The 20,068-nt window shown below is 42.3% G+C and overlaps 1 protein-coding gene across 1 annotated transcript in view; it reads right to left on the reverse strand.

Moving 5' to 3' along the window:
- mib2 (E3 ubiquitin-protein ligase mind bomb 2) overlaps positions 1 to 20,068 on the reverse strand; it is a 70,800-nt gene that overhangs the window by 32,603 nt on the left and 18,129 nt on the right. Inside the window, exons 6-12 of the mRNA XM_055061938.2 lie at positions 16,616 to 16,782; positions 13,068 to 13,178; positions 11,105 to 11,209; positions 10,297 to 10,465; positions 8,286 to 8,413; positions 5,337 to 5,485; positions 1,683 to 1,845 (exon numbers count right to left, since the gene is read on the reverse strand). Coding sequence (XP_054917913.1) covers positions 1,683 to 1,845; positions 5,337 to 5,485; positions 8,286 to 8,413; positions 10,297 to 10,465; positions 11,105 to 11,209; positions 13,068 to 13,178; positions 16,616 to 16,782 — 992 coding nt within the window. The remainder of the gene's footprint in view (positions 1 to 1,682; positions 1,846 to 5,336; positions 5,486 to 8,285; positions 8,414 to 10,296; positions 10,466 to 11,104; positions 11,210 to 13,067; positions 13,179 to 16,615; positions 16,783 to 20,068) is intronic.

Consider the following 20,068-nt stretch of genomic DNA (forward strand, 5'->3'; position numbering starts at 1 on the left):
GAAAAGTCTCATTAGATGCATGCAATGCTATTTGGGAGTCCATTTGACAAGGCTGCTTTCAAATGAGCAAGAAAGTGGCCCTCCACCATAGTCTGTGATTGGCCTATAACAGATACACAACACATTTGATGGCCTATCGAGGCTGTGCCTACCACAGATTTTGATGGCGCGCTGGCGGCTTATCGTGCCGATACATGGCATTTGCTGCCAGAATAGTACATATTGAGCTGTCCAGTGAACAAATATGCCCTTTGCTATAACCAATGTTCTCTCAGACCTTGCATTTCTGGTGTCATTATAGGAGTAGAAAGCTCACTGAAATATAACAACCCCAATCGAATCTTATGTTTGCTTCATTATATACACATCCATTAGAGTAAGGTTTAATTTTATTATAGTAAGTTATTTAGGGTACCGATTCTCACCAGAATTTTGTCTAAAGCTTAGAGGGTTTGGACCTTTCTTTAACATAAAATACAGTTAAACCTCGATATACCGAAGTCGGTAAAATCGGCAATTTGCTTTGTTATATCGAAATTTCGTTGTATATAAGTTCAACCTTGTATGCAAGTAAGTACAGTCACCGATCGATTTTTCTTACAGAGGAAGAGGCCGCAGAACTTTCTGAATTATTGGGCAATTGAAAAAAGTAAATTTGAATGAGAAAACAATTCATTTTGATAAATTTGGGAGCTGGCAATGAATGATACGGTTTCATGCCAAGTATGTCGACAATATCGTCACATCGGCGGTATAGATTAAGCAATGCAGACCACGCTTTCGTGTGCACTCTGTCCCCATGACTGATAGCGTCGCCCGCACTGGGATGACGCTATCAGGAAAAGTGCCCACAGTGGGGAGCGAATGTTTCGTCTGCCTTGCGCTCCAATGGGTCAACGAAACTAGAGATTATGCAACCTGCAATACTAAACGTGCGAGAAGACAGCCTACATGATGCCACGCCGTCTTGGCACACCACTCTTTGCACTCGCGGCAGATTACCTCCAAAGCAGGGTGCGTGGCTGCGTATGCACTCAACCACGATTACAGACAAGTGCAGTCACGGCTGAGATACGCACCTACTTACTCCCCGATTCCCACCTCCTTCCCCTCACACGTGCTTGATCGCATTACCATGAGCTCGCTCCCCTCCCCCTTTTTCCGTTTGCTTGCACAGGCAGGCAGCACTCGTAAAGCCACCATCTTTCTTGTCTCACCTTCGCACACTTTCACTTGCACTAAAGCACACAGTGCGCGAGACACGATAGGATCTCATCGCACTTGGACTTTATACAAAACATGATGCAGCTCTGCTTCGGCCGTCGCACGCAGCGTACGATTTCAGAAGTCTGTTTGCAAGCAGCCGCTTGTTATTCAATCATTTGACCATTTACGTCGGTGGAAGTTTCCATTTATTGTTTCGGCATTCCTTTGTGGCAGCAGTGAAATTTTTGGGTATTGAAATCGCATACAAACACACTTCGTTATATTGAGGTTCTAAATACATGGTGTTCTGTGGGCAAGAGGTTATGAAAAGCTAAATGCTTTGTTATATAGAGGTTTAACTGTAATTACAATTGAAAAATGCCAAGTCATTACGTTTTAAAGAGAGTGTCTTATTTGTGTAATATCGCTTACTGCATGCAACAGCAAGAGGTGTTGGGGGGAACAGGTAAACCCACCTGGATGTTGATGTTGAGAATAGTTCGAAACTTGAGCAGGACCCGAATGCAGTTTGTGTGCTGCTTGTTGACTGCCACATGCAGGGCTGTGCACTTGGCTCTGTTGATGGCGTTGATGTTGGCGCCAGCCTTCAACAGTATTTCCATGATCACAGGCTGGTTGCTGCAATGCAGAAACGTAGAGAAGCAGACAATCATGGAGCGCACAGGACATCTCGAGATTTTCTGCAATCCCAGCGATGGCTCCCAAAAAATACTGAACTCCACTATAATACATTCCTCACTTGCATTCTCCCATTGTCCCATTTATGTAGCACTGAACTAAAACCAATACAGACTATTGTGTATAATGTTCCCACTTGATGCGGCGCTGTTTTGTCATGTTCCCCCCCCATCATGTATGCTTCCAGTCCCTTCTTACATAGTAGCGTGCTTGGTAAAGCAAAATGCGCTTTTATTTAAAAAGTTGATGTACTCCGTGCATTCGACATCCAGCCAATGCAAAAGTAAGACTTCAGTGCAAAGAAGCTAAATCTATCACCTTCAGCACTGAACAGCAATGTTGTGAAGCAGGCAGACATGGCAAAGCCAAGGCAAAACTCCTCAGGAAAAAAGCTAATTATAGGCTTGCGGTGCAAAATATTCTGCAAAATTATGTCGCACTGACTATGACACGGCCAGTAATATGACTCTCCAAGCAATTGAGAAAGATGTGGCCCTGATAAACAGAAAGAAAGACTGGCAGAGCAAGCTTGACAAACACATTCAAGTTAAGATTACACTAATTTATTTAGTTTCTTTCCTGATTGTTATTTTTCCGGCTTTTAACTTCCTTTTTTCTTTTTCCTTCCCACGGTACCGTATTTACTCGCATAATGATCGAACTCGCGTAATGATCGCACCCCTAAATTTTGTCGTCAAAATTCGATCTTTTTTATTGCCCGTGTAATGAATGCACCCCGAACTTGCCGCAGCGATATGTCATGTGCCAAGTCCAGCTAATAATGATCGCACTTACTATCTGTCGACTGCTATGCGAACGACTCTTCAAGACAAACCAAGCGGTCTGCACGCACCAAACATTCTTAAGCAGATGCCCCATTTCATTCCTTTCATCACTTTCCGCACTTCTATGACAAAAAAAAGGTACAACCAAACTTGCCTTTATTATGTGTAGGCTTTATATTGGTTGTGGTCAACAAAAACAACAAAAAAGGCGTCTTTCGATTCTTCTCATCTGCACTCGTGGGCACGTAACAAATCGCGAGTGGCAATGATAGCAGCCACGTTTACACTGACACGTAAGAAGTGTACCCTATTCATTCCCCGACGTTTGTAACGCAGTTTATTCACCCACCCTTAGCGGAAACGTGCCATATTAGGATAGTGGTGAAGACAAATGCCACAGTTTCCGCAGCATGCCCGCCATGTGTTCCGATGTCACTGGCAGCTAAGCGTGCCCATCTGTTTCTGTCCCCTCACAATGGCTATGTCCCCTCACATGGCTATGTTATTGCCGCAAACTTGCCGATATTATTCATTACTGATACGGAAGAAACTGTTTGAATGCACGTAATGTACTCGCGAGAAGAAAAAAAATCGCATTCGGCGCGTTCGGCTTGCTCTGCCGGTCACCATTTTCTTTTTCTGTCCCGCACTACATACAGCGGCAGCCGTCTATTTGTTGACCTGTTGTCAGTCCGTAGCAAATGCCAGATGAAATTTTTTTTCTTTTTGCGGGAAATTTAACCCGCGTAATGATCGCACCCCTGAATTTGAGTCAATTTTTTTACAAAAAAGTGCGATCATTATGTGAGTAAATAGGGTAATTGGGGAACTTGGCGACGGGGTAGCCTGCAGATTATTTTTGCATGTACACATGCCTAATAATGGTGTCACACAAACACTTTTGATCACGATCAAACTTGATCCGGATCAAAATTTTCAACTGCGATTGGTTCCTTTGCACAGCTTGCGCGAAGGAGCCAATCACGACCGAGAAATTCGATCCGGATCGGGCTTGATCCCGATCAAAAGTGCACCATGTGACACCTATATAGGCGTATCAGTCACAATTTCCTGACAAAACGAAATGCTGAAGTCGCAATGCCTTGATTACTAGTTAGTGTTCCCTTTAAATGTGGACCATACCACGCACTGCGAACTGTCAGTAAATGCTTGCAGTGCCTGAAGCAAGCAACGTAGCTAGTTCCAGATTTGTTGATGCTTGTTTACAGGAACCTCTATCATGAACGATTGCAGCAATTCTTAAAGGCACTTGGAAAGCTCAAGCAACCTTTTCAAGCAAACCCGTAGCTTTCTTGCAGGCTTAATTATAGTGCATAAAGCTTGTTGCACGGCGCCTCTGATAGAACACTTTGCTATAAGATAGCCTACTTGACCTGTTTCGTGTTCTGAATGAGTATGCTCATGCTTTATGATGACAAGGCTTGCTTTTGAATGTTGTCAATCAGTCAAGTTCAGCAAATCAGTGTTGCGAATTTAGTGTTTTCTCCCGTTTCTTTTTTCTTCTTTTTTTCTGTTGCGCTGCTTATCGGGAAAATTTGCTCAATTGCGGGCGGCCAGTGTTTTAGCAGTTTTCCTTAATCTTAGTTTCCTTTCATTGCAGTACAAAAACTTTACTTCTTTTTTACAATAATTCATTCTTCACATGTCGCGAACATGCAGCTTACCCATGCAACTTTGTAAGTAAGAGCGAATCATGATAATCATTTCACAAACAGTGCGTTTCGCATTTCTTCCTCCATGTCTCTATGACTCCTCTGAACCATAGTCCTAGCAGCTTCAGCAGTTCATTCATAACAGTTTCACTCTTCTCAATTTTTGCAGGTGTGCATTAGGGATCTTTCCGTCGTCAAATGGCTCCGGTGAAATACATCAAAAAAATTAAGTTGGTTAATTTCACTTTATCAATACTGGTGCTGCCATGGTCCAACACGTATGTTGAGCATATTTTCAGCCAGCTGAATGTGACTGATGCTCAGATGACAAATGCCACTTCAGTTATACGAGCTTTCTGAGTACATTGTTCACAAGATCGGCACGATTGAGGTCTACGCGGTCAGCGATGGCACAGATCCTAGACCCAGTCACGCCACCGAACAAATAGACACAGAGGACATGTGACCATACCAAGATAAAGCAAAGAATGTTTTTCAATAATATAATCACTACCCGGTAGTTCAACCTGACTTCTGGCGAGTAACTGTAGCTCACAGAAGCACCTTTTTTTTTAGTTTTGTTTCACAGTATGTTTCCAAACTTCACAGTCGCACAAAAATGTGCTTATTAATATTGATAATTTATATTTTTATCCCGTTACGGTTGAGAAATAAATAAATGAACTGTACTGCTTTGCGTAACTTTTTTCAACTCTGTTTCATGTAAAAACAATAAAACATGTTTTGAAAGTGATTCTGATTGTTGTCTGCATTTAGAAGGTTTTCAGTGGATTTTAGGTGCTCGTATTGCGGGTATTAAATTTTTTTCCAGGGTCTAGACAACCAGGTTGTTTTATTTGTAGTCGGCAACACTAGGGCCAAAAAAGGCTCTTGGATTTCGATCTTCTTTGGATTCATTGGTTGTTGAATTTAGCGTGTGATAGGGACACTAGAAGAGAGGTTAAGACCTTACCCAAATGCAGCGTAATGCAGTGCGGTGTCTCCATCGTCGTCCTGGGCGTCCACTGAGGCGCCGCACTGTAGCAATAGCTCAACAATCTCTCGATGGCCTTGATGGCTCGACACTTGCAAGGCTGTCTTGCCCGAACTCTTCTGGTTCACCTGTGGGGCGAGGCACGCAGCACGGCGGTTTAGAAAGACGGAGAGAGGAAGAGCTCGTGCTTTTAGCAGTTTATTTTCATTGTGTTTTGAGCAGCAGACGTAAGACATTTTAGCCCCTATGTGCTACTCAATTACTTTTTGTGACCTTGAAGCCTTGTATACAACTGGGTGTCTTACCTCTGTGTTATTGAATGTTCCTCCAACACACGGTGCTTCTCCTCAAATTCAGAATGTGAAGGACAGTGCTGCCCATTGACCGACATGGTCACTGGATTTTGATAAAACCCTTGCGCAATTTTGGAGCCAGAACTTAGTAACCAGACTGCCTTGGGCACCTAAATTCCAATGCACTGGAGAGGGAGGCGTGTAGCGTTTACTTAGTGACTCCTTGTCATAGGAACTGCCAAGAAACTGCTGTTGAAGAGTGATACCTTGTTCAGTAAAGGAACTGATTCTTGTCAAAACTTTGTCTAAGCTTTAGAGGGCTTAGACCTCTGTTTAACAAAAAATAATGCGAGGTAAAAAAATGATGCTTCGAGTCAAGCCCGGTTTGTGAACACAGGCATTAATGTCTTCACAGAACTGTCACAGCTCAAGCAAACTTTAACACATAACAATCTCTCAACCTTCAAAAACTGCACGCAAGCATGCAGTATCAGTAAACATGGTTTTAAGGAGCGCTAACTTCACGAAAAACAAGAACGAAGAAGAGAGACACGCACCAAGCGCTACAGAAGCACCTGTTTGTCTCCTTTCTTCGTTTTTGTGTTTTGTGACGTTAGCGCTACTTAAGACCATGCTTAGTGTAAACCAACTAGCCAATTTTCCTCTCCATTAAGTTATGCACTATAAAGGGTACAAAATGTAACAGAGAAAGCAATACAGTGGGAGCTCAATTTACATGAACAAACAGTGAATTCAGGAGACCTTCCATGATCTGTTACAAGTGTGAACACCAGTTGATGTTGCACAACCAAATGCTCTTTGCCATAGGTTGTTTCAACACATGGCTGGGCAAAGCAGTAGTTTAGGGTACAGCAGTGGTGTTAACAGGTGAACTGCAGATCTCACTGCATTCTTAAATTGCAGGGCCTAACATCCTAACTGCAAAGTGGGTTATGAGGGATGCTGTAGTTAAGGGCTGTGGGTTAATTTTGGCCACCTGGGGTTTTCTTAACGTGCACCTATACATATCCAAGCATACGAGCATTGTTGCATTTCACTTCCTTTGAAATCCAGCTGCCGCAGCCACGAATTCAATTTGCGACCTCGTGCTCGATAGCAGAGTGCCAAAGCCACCGAGTCACCGCGGCAGGTAGATCTAAATTCATAGAACCAACTAACACACAGACAACAAATTAGAGGGCACAGCTGTTGGTGCAGAAAGTACTAAAAAATGTTAAAAGTGATGTCATGCTAGAAACGTGTCTCCGGGAGGCCAAAATCTAAATGTGTGCACAGCGCAAAAGGCGAGGACCGAAGGAAGGACACAACACAGGCGCTGTGTTGCGCCCTTTCTTCCGTCCTCGTCTTTTACACTGTGTAGACATGTTGATATTCAATCCATAACTCACCCAAGCTTCTACTTAACCAAAATCAAAACCATTCTGGGAAAAGAACAGTCAAATCCCAAAAATAATCATGGTAATAACAAAATTGAAGCATCTTCAAATCTTGCCACCACAGAGTGCCCATGTATCTTCTACCAAAATTTAGCCAATTTGGAAGGAACGCAATTCAGCTTTTAAAAAAACTGATACACTGTGCACATGTGCTGAAACCTGAAGTAATAAGAAATCAAAAGGAAGGAATCTGGGCCATACCAGGGGGGTTCCGGATGGCCAAACATTTAATATGCAGCACCCCACTAAAAAGATCCTCACGTAACACCTGTCTTCATTTTGTGTGGTAAAGTGCACGAATCAACAAATTAATCACTTTATAAATAAATGAATAAATAGATCCCTTTGTTGTATAAAAGGCTAACAGTTCAAGGAAGCCAAAGCATGTTAAAAAGTATGACATTGCGCTCCATCGTCAGCAGCAACGCCTCTACCACCACAAATATAGCCACATTGCCTAAAATCAAGGACATCTTTTGTGTTTACCACTGCTTTGATTTTGCTCAACTTTTGCAGTAAGATGACACTTTATGATCTTCACTGCTCAATGGTGCAACATTTCGCACTGCAATTTGCCAGGTTGCCAGGAAAGAAACTGCAAGTTTGTCTTCTTCTGCACCTTAGCACCACTAGTGAGTTATGTATACGGATCTCAGGGGTCATGCCTTCTCATACCGCAGGTACCACAGGTGTCCAGGTAACATCATAGCTGCCATCTTTTGGACACCACTTACGACGAAGGGCTTAAATGAAGGCAATTTCATGTTTCTTTCTTTTTAAATGCAAAGCATTTCTAGGCAAACATTTGCCACTTTGACAGTATCGATCTATTTATCTAGCCGCCTACATCTTGGTGCTCTCCTGGTCGTTTCGTTGACTTGGTATGTACCAAAATTGGCATGGTATGACAAGAGTGCATGACGAGCATAAATGATAGGTCATGACATGAATGTCATGACATGCGTGTCATACAGGTCATGAAACAGCTGCCTATGCCTTGGTGCTCTCATGGTCGTTTCGTTAATTTGGCAAGCTCCCCGCACACTGCTTCCTATAACACTGATTCCCACAGGCTGTGGAATCTGCCAGCTTTCTTTCTTGACAAATAAAAAGAAACCTTCACTTCAAAATGCAGGTCGTCAATCACTGAAAGAGACTGAAGCTGACAAAGCACATACCTTGTCTGGGTGTTTCGCAAGGCTATCGCGCACCACCTCCAGGTGACCCTGTGCCGCATCCCGCACCAGACGGTCCATGCTGCCTGCGTCACTCTGCTGCTCGGCCAGCAAGTGACTGAGCAGCGGGTCTGCAGAAAAGAACCAATGCATTCACTTCTTAAGCGTGCTTCAAACTGACAGACAATGAAGCCAGAGAAGGCGTAGGGAAAGTTAACTGGTATGTTTCATTGAAATGTAGAAATACGGTGAAATTTCGTTGATACAATCTTCACGGGAACTGGAAAATAAAATGCACCATCCGAAAATCTTATCTAACGCTAGTTCCAAGAAGCATGAAAATAGGCATGCTCGCATAACACGTTATGCAGAGCAGCATCCCTCGGCACCACACGAACTGCAGACAACGCACTTTTATTCATCAACATTGGAATAGCTCGTCAGTTAGCACTGAACATTTTTCTTTTAAATGTCACTACAAAAATTATTCAGGAAGTTAAAAAAGAAGAAGAAGAAGAAGAAGAAGCCACAGTTTCCTCACACTGAATTGATCAGCGGCACATCGCCAGCCGGTACGCCTACACTGCTGCAACACCGCTTTACCGCTGGTGACGTGTAGCATTATTGGAATATTATTTAGCTAGTATACTGGAATGTGAAGTTATGAGCTTTAGAAATACCAGTAAAAGCCCACTACTGCTGTTGTATTATCCGATCTCGGGGGGGAATATGCGATTGCAAAATACAATGCTCCTATGGGATATTGCCGGGGAAAATAAAAATAATATAAAGTGTATTATACAGAAAAACATATTATGCAGAATCGTACCAATGAGATTCTACTGTAATAAGACGCCATGAGAAAGTATACGAGCGTTTATTGGCCAGCTGCCTGCTCCTATGCACACATACTATGTGATGCCTGTTGTTAAGCACATGCCACCTTGGCCGGGAGCCGTACTGGCTCACGCTGCCAGGGCTATTCTTGTAAACAGACAAACAAAAGAAAGTGGCCAGAGAGATGCTGTCACAGTGGCTTAACAGGCAGAGCACCACAAGCGTAATGTAGAGATGCGAGTTCGGCCCCAGCTTCGGCAAGTTATCTTTTCGTCCACTTTTATTTTCCTTTACATTAATACTTCCACATTTCAACTAAATATAACGATTTAACTTTCCCCATGCTTTCTCTGGCTTAATTAACTGTCACTTCATATGATTGTGGATGGCAAACATCAATCCCCGTCGTTAACCCCATTTCCTTGCACTCCATTGTTTGCATTTCATTACAGCCTGGTATAAAAGCTCTCACAAAGGTACAGCTTGTAGTGTTCACAGAGCACAGGAGTCGGCAATGTTGGTGAGGCGGCAGCGGTAGAACGTGAGCAGAGACAGTGAATTTGGCAGTGAAGTTGGTTTGGAACAATGCCAGGTAGCCGGCAGGAGTGTTGAACTGCCGCACCAGACGAGTTACTAGCAATGTTGCATGCCACCAGATTTTGGCCTGATATGCACAACTTGATTGGTATAGCGCGATTATTAACTAAAAAAAAAAAAACTAATTCACTTTTTTTTACTATTAAAAATAAATATTTCGTTATTAAAAGAAATAGTTTGTTACATCCCTTTAAAACAAATTTTGCCTCATTAAAATGAGATATTAAGCTTGTTTGTTACTTCAACATTGTCCAATGTGCAATTAGCCCTGTATACTTTTATGAATGTCTGCTATTCATGTTGTGCCTTTTCAGTCAGTACATTCTCAATATTTCAACTGAATAATTAAGCTGAACTACTACAATCACTTCGTTACTTACACTATTATAATTTATTTCGTTATAACAAGGTATGACTGTATTAAGTGACAAAAGAGTCACCATAGAGTACGGTAAAAGTTGCACAAAAACATTATTTTACATTACTTTAAACCTGCAACAAAGTTTTAAGTTGTAAGCGCTACTCCTTTTAGGTTACACAAGTTCTTGTACAAATACTTGAAAATGAACAAATGACATACTTGCATGCTCTTCTCGTGTGTTGGCCGTCATCGTGTTGCTGATCTCAGTGGCCGAACCGGGCACTGGGACTACACACAGCGGGTTGAACGTCCACGTCTGGCCGTCCACGCTCACTCGTAGGTCACCGTCGGAGTACAGCTTGACCACCTTGCCAAGTTTGCCAAGGCACTGCATTGACGGCCAAAATATGGTTGGACATGGTTCGCCGCTAACTGGAGCAGGGGTTCTCAAACTAGGCTCCAGAGAACCTAAACAGAACACAAACGGTTCCATCAATCAAATTTTTTTAATGTTACACCAACGAGCCGAATTGGTGCAGGCATATTTTGGACAATCTCTAGGCATTACAGCAATCTCACTTGTGATGCCAGTGTCGGGGATCAGCACGAAGCACAATTTGTAAAGCCTAGCTTCACTAGTTTGCCTTGCACTGCGAGTGCCGGCTTGTACGCATAATATGTGAACTCATTGCAATGTGCCAGATGAGCAGAGAAAAATAAAGCAAGGGAAAACAGTGGAGACACTGACAAATCCTTTCTTCAGTGCTATCCAGGGCTAGAGGGACTGCTGTGAACCAGCTCATGAAATCCATATAGTACATAGTACAAAGCTGCACTTCTCTTCCAATGTATCATTTCATTCATATCACATTGTGAGCGTAGCTGCTTCACTAAAGTTCACTACTGTAATCCTCACAAACTGCGTAGCCATGTGCCACATTAAAGGATTGCCTCATGTCTGAACTGAAACACAAGCTGTCCAAAACACGTGTCTCACAGGAACCACGAATACTTCAGCACTACTTACCGCTTTCATGGCGTCAATGTACTCGCCGTGGCCCACTTGCCACTCCTTGAGCTTGTGCAGGTCGTCGCATATTTTCACCATGTCCCCCACAGAAAACATCACGACCTAGGCAACAAAACGGATGCACACTCACTGAGAACACGCCTAAGCACCAAATGCTTGAAGCTCAAACAAAGTTGTGTACATTTTATTTGAAAGTACAGTTAGCCCCCAGGGAATAAAGAATAATGTTGAGCAAAGGAAATCACAAAGACAGCAACAGTGGCCCACGGCGACCAATGAACCAACTTAGCCCAAGAACAGGCACTGTCAAAAGTGCTGGAACATAGTATTTTTGAAGTTGTAGGAACTCTACCATACTTTTCTTGCACGTAAGAAGATTGCACTTAGAAAGTTTTGAGGTTGGGAAACACCTAATGGCGCTGTAATTTAAAGGGAGACCAAAGAAAAGATTATGTGAGCTGTGTTAGTAAATTACCATTCTACAATACCAAAAAAAGCCATTCTTATCCCCCAAAATGTGCTTGGTACACAAGAAAAGAAGCAATAACAAAAGATGGGCGGTGGGGCCGCCTTGAAATTCCCGTAAAAGCTCCCTATGACGTCGTGGATTTTGACACTTTCTTAATTTTATATTGGTAACACTGGACTATATGGCACTCTAAAAGAGCCAAAGACTGAACTCGGAAAGTTTCAAGAACTTTTACTGAGCCACAATGGCCAAACTGTGAAGAAATGCTTTGAATTCCATGAAGTCACATTCACATACTGGCCCTGGGGTTCTGGTGCAAAATTCAAAAATGAAACAGTGACAGTCAGTTTCTCTGCCAACGATCAACCTATTGCCAGGAAATCAATCAATGAAAGCGGAGTTCTTAAAGGACTTTTTTATCTATCAAAATTGATTCAGTGTTTCCCATTAGTGTCCCTTTAATACTAGAGTTGGTCTCGAAATGCAAAGCCTGGTGTCACCAACGTTACTGCGACATCGTGACACGTGACAAAATTGCCAAAATTCACCGACATTGCATAGCCATAAGGCTAGATATGACCATGCTGGCCATAAAAAGAGCGATACGTGCTTTTTATATCTAAATTTTTTTTTGGCTGTGCTCACACGTGGCAGCTGTAGTGATCGCAGGAACTGAGCTTGCTAGTGCATCCTAACATCATGATATATGCACCTCCTGGGTACCTAAGCAATCTGGTTTGTAAAAACAGTAAATTACAAATAGGTAATTATTTATGGCTCTCCGACTTTTGCCGGTGTCTTTCTAGGGCTTAGAGCATTCTGACCTTCATTCAATGCAAAATCACAGGCCAAAAATGTTGTCTCAGTATTCCTTCAAGCTTATGTTGTGCTTGTTGTGCCGCATGGAGTGCTTGTCCTGCACACGACGGTCTCATACCATTAGTTTTCTTGCACTCAGTTTTTTCTTTGTTCACAAAGTCTTGAACAAATGTAGCTTCAGCCTTGCCTATCTGTGCCCATGAGCCTTCCATAAACCCAGTAAGGAAGAAATTTCAGATGCAACTCTGAACATTTACAAAAAGAAAACAAAAATGAATGCTTCGAATTAAGCAATCAATACAATCTGTTCTCAGTCTTATCTCTTTTTTTTGTTCCTGAGGTTGACGGTGGGCAGGAAGTGACTGCCTATGCATTTACCACTGCTAGAAGTACACTGGGACACTGGCACAGAAAGATAAGAAAGGTCCGATTTTACATTAGCATATGAATTGGCATTTTGCTTTTAAGAAATGTTAGCATCTCACTTCATAACTTAGTGACTATTACACTACGAGCCTGCTGCCACTTAGATAGTAGCTTGATCATGAAGCACTGCGATGTCGATGAGCTAACGCAGCGTGGCACAATGCAGAGAAATGTCAGCAAAATGTTTGATGAGCCACCTTGAAGTTTTGCCAACTTGAAGCATTTCAAACTTAAAGGTATACTTGCCTTTGTAAGGGCGTCCGGATGAAATGTCCAGCGGTTGTTAGAACCCTCATACTGGACCCTGATGTCCCCTCGATCTGTCACACGATGCACTGTGCCAATTTTTCCTATGACCTACAAGCCAAATGAGAGTTTATTTGTTATGAAAGGGGGAAACTGGCATCCGCCTGCGAGTAGCAGAAAGGTACAAAGCGAACCCAATCGGGTTCCTCAGAAAGAAAGCTTTGCACTTGAATAAAAAGAGTCACCCTAGTTTAAAGATCGAACCTGGGACTAACACTTTTCGGGGTAGTCTCTTTAGCGCACTGAGTTATCTGGGAGGCAGCAGATTGAAGGGCAAGGTCAAATTTATTGACAACATGAAGCTTACAAACAATTTTTTTTTTCAATGGTACTATTCCCAAAGACATTTATTAAAAGAGAATTCGAAAAAAGAAAAGATATCTAAACAAGAATTTCGTAGAAAAAAAAAAAACTGACATACAAACATCATTTCTGCTTCGCACAGAAAAACCTCTGAAAAATTTCAGAGTATACATTCGCAACGCGAAGAAGCAGTGAAGTATCCCAGTAAACGTCATTTTTCTATGTAAAATATTCCTTGAGATATAAAAGAAAATGTCGACCCTAGGGACTAGCTCTAGGGCACTGCGGTTCGGCGAAGAAAACGAAACTCCATTTATAAATCTGACAAACCGAAGTGATCTTCCACGTCAGCGTTGCTTCCAAAGTCCAAACGCTCACGCACAGACGCATTAGAACCGGTGTAAATGCGACGTTTCAATGCAAGCGCCATGCGCACAGTACCTGCGCGCCTTGCCAATGCCATCTTGCAAACTAGAAATGCTGATTGGGCTGACCACAGCCTTTCTACAGAGGCACTTAAAGATCCGTGCACAGTGGAAAAAGAAAATGAAAACTGAAACTGCCTAAATAGTTGCTGAATAACACAACAACTGGCGCTAGCTGTTCGAGAGCACTTGGAAAGTGGCAAAATATGACTTTAAACGAGAAGAAAGGGGGTTAACCAAGGAGCCCGATTTTTATTAGTCATATCATGAGAAGCCAACAAACACTGACACCAAGGACAACATAGGGAAAATTACTTGTGCTTACTTGTGCCCGCCTGCGGCAAGTTGTCTTTTCATCCACTTTAATTTCCATTAATTTATCGTTTCTTTATTTTAATTTATTAAGTACAGTTACAAGTAATTTCCCCTATGTTGTCCTTGCTGTCAGTGTTTGTTGGCTTCTCATGATATGACTAATAAAGATATGACCTTGCAACTATTGATCGCGGGCTATAGATGGGAATAGGTGCGGACGAAGTATTAGGGGACAGCGAATGTGTTTAACGCGCATCTCAAAACACACATCAAAAACGCCTATTTTCAGCCTGCCCTAGGAAGATTTTCAAGCGAGAACCCTAGCTCACAATGTCTGATTACAGCATTTAACCGAATCTAATGTGTGCATTTTCTTTTACAAAAAAAATTGGGCCAAAATTTGGCTGCACCATGCCGATCGGACATGATGCATGACGATGATGATGATGACAAAATGTATTAAGGGATGGCTCGAAGGCCTATAATGGGGAAGAGGAAGGGGGAAGCGTATTCAGAGCCGTCCTAGAAGCTGCGCATCCTTGGCGAAAGCCAAAAGCGAGTCCAGAATGACCCTGTCGGAATCCGTCGAGCCAGTCGCCGATACATAAAACCACCTGGACAGCGTTTGAGTGCTTTACCGCATACGACCGATGTATTACGGCAAAGCTGACCTTGGGGAGCTGGCCAATGCTGTGCGACATATAGTAGACCCATGCCACTGGTGGATCCAGAGGGGAGGCCATGGAGGCCCATTAGTAAGCTTACAACAAGCCCCCCCCTGTATGCATTGATAAGCCCTTTCTGCGTGCACTGATGAGGGCCCTATGTTAGAGGCTATCCTGGATACACCTCTGACCCTTGCCCATTTTTCTTGCTAAAAAATCAGCTACACATTCGACTTCTTTGTTTAGGAGCTTCTTTTTTATGCAATTTACCCTTAAAGGCCCTCACAGCTGAGGGTATTACATGGGGGTGGGGGGGTACAGGCAACTGATAAAAAATAGAATACACCACAAATTCTGCACACCACCATGTGACATTACAATATAAGTACCAAATACTGTTAATTCCGACAAGCACAAAGAAAAGCAAAAGAAGCAATAACATGAACAGGGCAGTAGTAAAAAATTATACCAACTATACATCTTCTAAACAACAGCACAAAATGAAATGAAACAACAAGACCTACATTATTAGAAATACAAATGGTTTTAATGCCATTTCTATGTTAGTTTTCTGCTTTTAACACATAGAAAGTGGGCGTGTGTTTGATTTGGGGGCCTGTTAGAATTGGGAAAATACTGCCAAATGAGTCAGGCAGTGTGTATTGATGTTTTTTCTGCATCTTGAACAGCTGGATAAGTCTATCAGTTCTGTCGGTCCTGTCAGGGTTAAATTAACGGAAGTCGACTGTATACTTATGCTAAGTGAGGGCATGTCGCAAGCTCTTAGGGGCTTTAGTTACACAACCTGCCCCACTGCTCACAGAAAGAGGAGTACTGCAGAAACCGTAACTATGAAGTGGATGAATGGCTAGAAAAAGAGCGAAGCGGAAACACCAAAACAAATGACCAGATAAGACATTCCTGCTTTACAAATGCTTGTACGTACATGCCTGCAGCAACCGTGTGCAGCATTATGTCATGTCACATAGACAAAGCAGTGCATACTTTTTCAGAGTTGCATAACGGGGTGTTTCAAAGTTGGATGAAGCATGATCAGACTACGCACACAGTGAATAGCTTCATTTGGACTGTATGTTCGATGAATAAAGTGGGAAGGGTTGCCTATCAATTAGAACCAGTTCTTCCAAAACATCGAACCCTGCCCACTTCCCAATGAAAGTTGCAAATAGGTTTGAGAAGCCTAACAAAGTGGTTAGCGCATGAATTCGATGCCATAAGGGTACAAGCCACAGTTCGATATACTTCACATTATTATTACTATTTTTATAGCATGGAACTTACAGTTTTTACTTCTCAGTACACTTTTAAAACAAGCTCACTCGCATCAACAAAAGCAACTGCCAGCAGTTACTACTGGCACAAGGTCTCTTTTTTCCATTTCTGCATTGTTTCCTAGCCCACATGCTTCAATCTCATGGTAACTTGGAATGAAGCTTTAGTAAGAACATTCTGTATTAACAGATTGTATTAAAAAATTTTACTTGCTCGTGGGGTTGAGAAGACTTGAGATGGTAAAATTGGTTACGAGGGTGGGTGGGGGAGAGTGTCACATGACACTCCATATATTTCTCGCAAGTTGCAGGGTATCAAAGTTCAGAGATCGTGGACATAGCTAAGGAAGTCAGCTTAGGTGCTCCAAGGAACTGTGCAAGGCTGCATACAATATTTCCGCAGGCTTTTGCCTCTAGACTTCTAAACGTGGCTGCACAGAACTTTACATACGGAATATCGCACGTTGAAAGGACACAAGCGCACCTACCTCAGACATCTTGGGATTCCATCCACCATGCCCATCCTGCATGATCTTTAGGGACTCGATGTCAAGCAACACTTCCACCCGGTCTCCCACGCTGAACGGAGAGCGCTGCGACTGCGCTGACGCACCTCTCAGGGTGACAACCGCCCGGTCTGACGCAGAGCCCATGCCTGCGCGGCCAACGCATGTTACAATCACGCTGACTCCCTTCTGGTGCAATACGCCAACTGCCCACCGTGTTTTCAAAGGAGCAGACAGTTACAGCATGCCTGAGCTTCCATGCGTACTCAAAGATAACGGTGCGTTATCACCACACAGAATCACGCTTCCTTCTTCGGTACTCTGTTTTACTAAGCCATTCAAGAGGTGGAAAGCGTGCTGCTGATAACACCAAAGGCAAGTATCGCTTGCACTGTGTTAGTACAATGCACTGTTTGCTTTCGATTTACACTACTACACTGAACGGCTTTACGTGTGCCTGTGTTATCACCCACAGTGAGATACAGATAACAGTGCACGTGTGCGACCAATCTAGGCTCTTCTACAAACCTGTTCCTTATTACAAGTGATTATGGTCCAATGAATATGCTGCTGATAAGACGAATGCCACACGCAACTTCTACTAGGCTGACAAGAGAGTGCACCATCCCCACTTCACTTTACTCCGTGGGAAATCTTAAAGTTTTTGTACCAGACACATTGCAGTTGTTACAGTTGCTGGAGTTCGAGGAGTTTCTAAAGCTGGGCAATATTTAAAAGCGAATTCGTAAGCCCTATTCTTCAGTTGGTGCAGCTGCATGCTAGTGACGTCAAAATGCGTGACTGTATGTTTGCTGATAAGAGTCCTGCGCACATTGAAGAGTCAGAGTTGTGGCTAAGATTTTACTCAAGTTTGAGTGCTCGGAGCACAGGCATTTCTTAGGTAAATATATTTGAGCACACAAAGGTGACTTCAAAAAGCATCAGAAGTATTGTGAAACCTTGTTTATAATGAAATGGCTTGTAACAAATGAATGGATCTAACAAAATCATATTAATTCCCTTGAAATTCCTACATCAACCCAAACATATAAAAAAAAACTGTTTTAACAAATCAAGAATTTCCTATACAATCCCTAACTGATAATTTGACCTCAGAGGAGACACATGATGTAATGATTCCTGTCACAAGATATCTCAAATGGAACATTTTAGCATACCGTGATACACTACTGGGTTATTCTACACAAAACGACCCAGATTCCAAAAGTCCCCATCGTTGATTCTCATGGAAAAATGTGGGCTTGTTGGTGATCGTGTGAATGAGGTTTCACCAAAGTATTTTTCTCATAAAAAATTGCTCCACGATGTATGCATTCTTTGAAGTTTCCGTAAAGAAGCAAAAGTTGGTTGGAGTTGAATATATTTTAATTTAGTGTGAAACAAGGTAGAATGACAAGTACTAGTTTAGAATATTCTACTGGCATGGTTCCTTCATGTGACAATATAAGTTAACACATTTATTCATTTCCCATGTTTGTGCATATTCAGAGATTTCTTCCATAAACATCGTTAAGGTTTCAGCCACAACCCTCTTCTACTGTTTTTTCCCACTGCTATAGCTTCTGCTAAAAATAATTATTCGACTACGACATTAAGTACTTTTCTAAAGAATTGCTTTCAAATTTGGGATAAAGTCACTTTTGAATGGTGCTCAGGCCCCCCCCCCCAGATAAAAATATGCGAAACAGCTCATTGTACTAACCAACCTTTCATTTTATGATCTAGAAATTCTAGTTTGAGTAAATTTTGTTTGGGGGCCGAAAAAATTTTTAAAGTCCACAACCAATTTCACCGGCAGGCACTCCCAAACTGTATCTTCACTGCAGAACACATATGTGGTGCCAGCTATTTTTCTGGCATGCATTACACTGTGGCTATTTGCCAAGCGAACTGGTGTATACTGGTGTCCCTTGACACCAGTATAAGTACATCGTTAATGGCGTATGTTTGTCAGTTTGCCACTTCTAATTTGGAGGGGGGTACAGGGCATTCAGGTAGGCGAACAAGGCATAGATGTGAGCTTTTTGCAGTGACAGATAGTGGCTAACTTGGACTCATGCTGTCCTATGCAGAGGCAGAATAATCACACGTTCGTTTCTCCTCTGCTTGTCCGCACCAGAACGAAAATGACACTTGACACTCAAAGCAAACTTTGGCCTGCAAAGTGGAAATTTTTTGACAATTGTCCCTTATGCCACGATTGGTGCGGAGTGCCGGTGATTCAGGTTCTTGCATAACTCGCAATTTGCTGGTCTGTAGTACTTACAAAACAATGAATCAGTGCCATGCACAATATCTCGTGTCGGATAACTATCCAATCGTGACAATGACGTCGAAGCAGTCGTGGTTTAGTTTGAACACACAAATCTATTATCGTAAAACTTAGGTATGGGGGGCATCAACATTCAAACAGTGTAAACGGATACTTTTCTGCCATAAACTGCGCATAAACAAGCATGTGCCCATATTTTATGCATAAACAGTTCATAAGCCCGGCAAAAGTTCAGTTGTCACCTGTGAGGGCACAGTTCAGGAGTGCCTACTGGTGATAGCTTTTTGATTTCAAAAATACTTTTCCTGCCTCAAACAAAATTTACTCTAATTAAAATTTCTAGATGACAAGATATAAGGGTGAAACGTTTAACAAGCTTTTTTGCATATATTTATCTAGAGGGCCTTATTGCTTAATTTAGGTCTGAACATCATCAAACAATCACCTTGCCAAATTCAGAAGTAAGCTTCTAGAAAAGTACTTTACTTCACAGTCTAACATTATTTTTAACATAAATTACAGCAACAGGGAAAGATAGTAAAAACATATTGTGGCTGAAACGTTAATTGTTATGCAAAAATTTCTGGAAATGCACGATTCTTTGCTTATTTTTACTGAGTTAATTAAAGATGCAAAACTCACAAATATGTTCACCTGTGACGTCGCATAAAAGGACCTCACCTGTAGAATGTAGCGTCCCTAACTAGAACTGCAGTAGAAAAGACATAATCTCAGTGAGACGGGTGCCGTCCGCCATCTTATATTAACTTCTTTGTCCTCACTTCTCCCCTAGCCCACTTCGTCTTCTTTCATGCATCCAACGCAGACCGCTTCACTCTTCTGAACTTGTTTTGATTACACCTCCTGGGTGTAATAGTGAACAGTATCAATAGTGAACAGTATTTGATAGCATGACAAGGTAGAACGCTACAGAAAAGCACATATAATACTTTTCGAATACCTCAGATGCACATTAACGCTTACGCATATTCCTTCTTCCCAAGAACCATTAAAGAATGGAATTACCGGTGTTAATGCAAGAAAGCATCAGTGCAGAACAATTTAAGAAAAAGTTAAAGCCATACTGAAAGATGCACACACGTATACGTGCTCACTGCTCTTTTCTTTTGTTTTGGCGGGGG

Source organism: Dermacentor andersoni, chromosome 3, assembly GCF_023375885.2.
Source record: "Dermacentor andersoni chromosome 3, qqDerAnde1_hic_scaffold, whole genome shotgun sequence".
NCBI lineage: Eukaryota > Metazoa > Arthropoda > Arachnida > Ixodida > Ixodidae > Dermacentor > Dermacentor andersoni.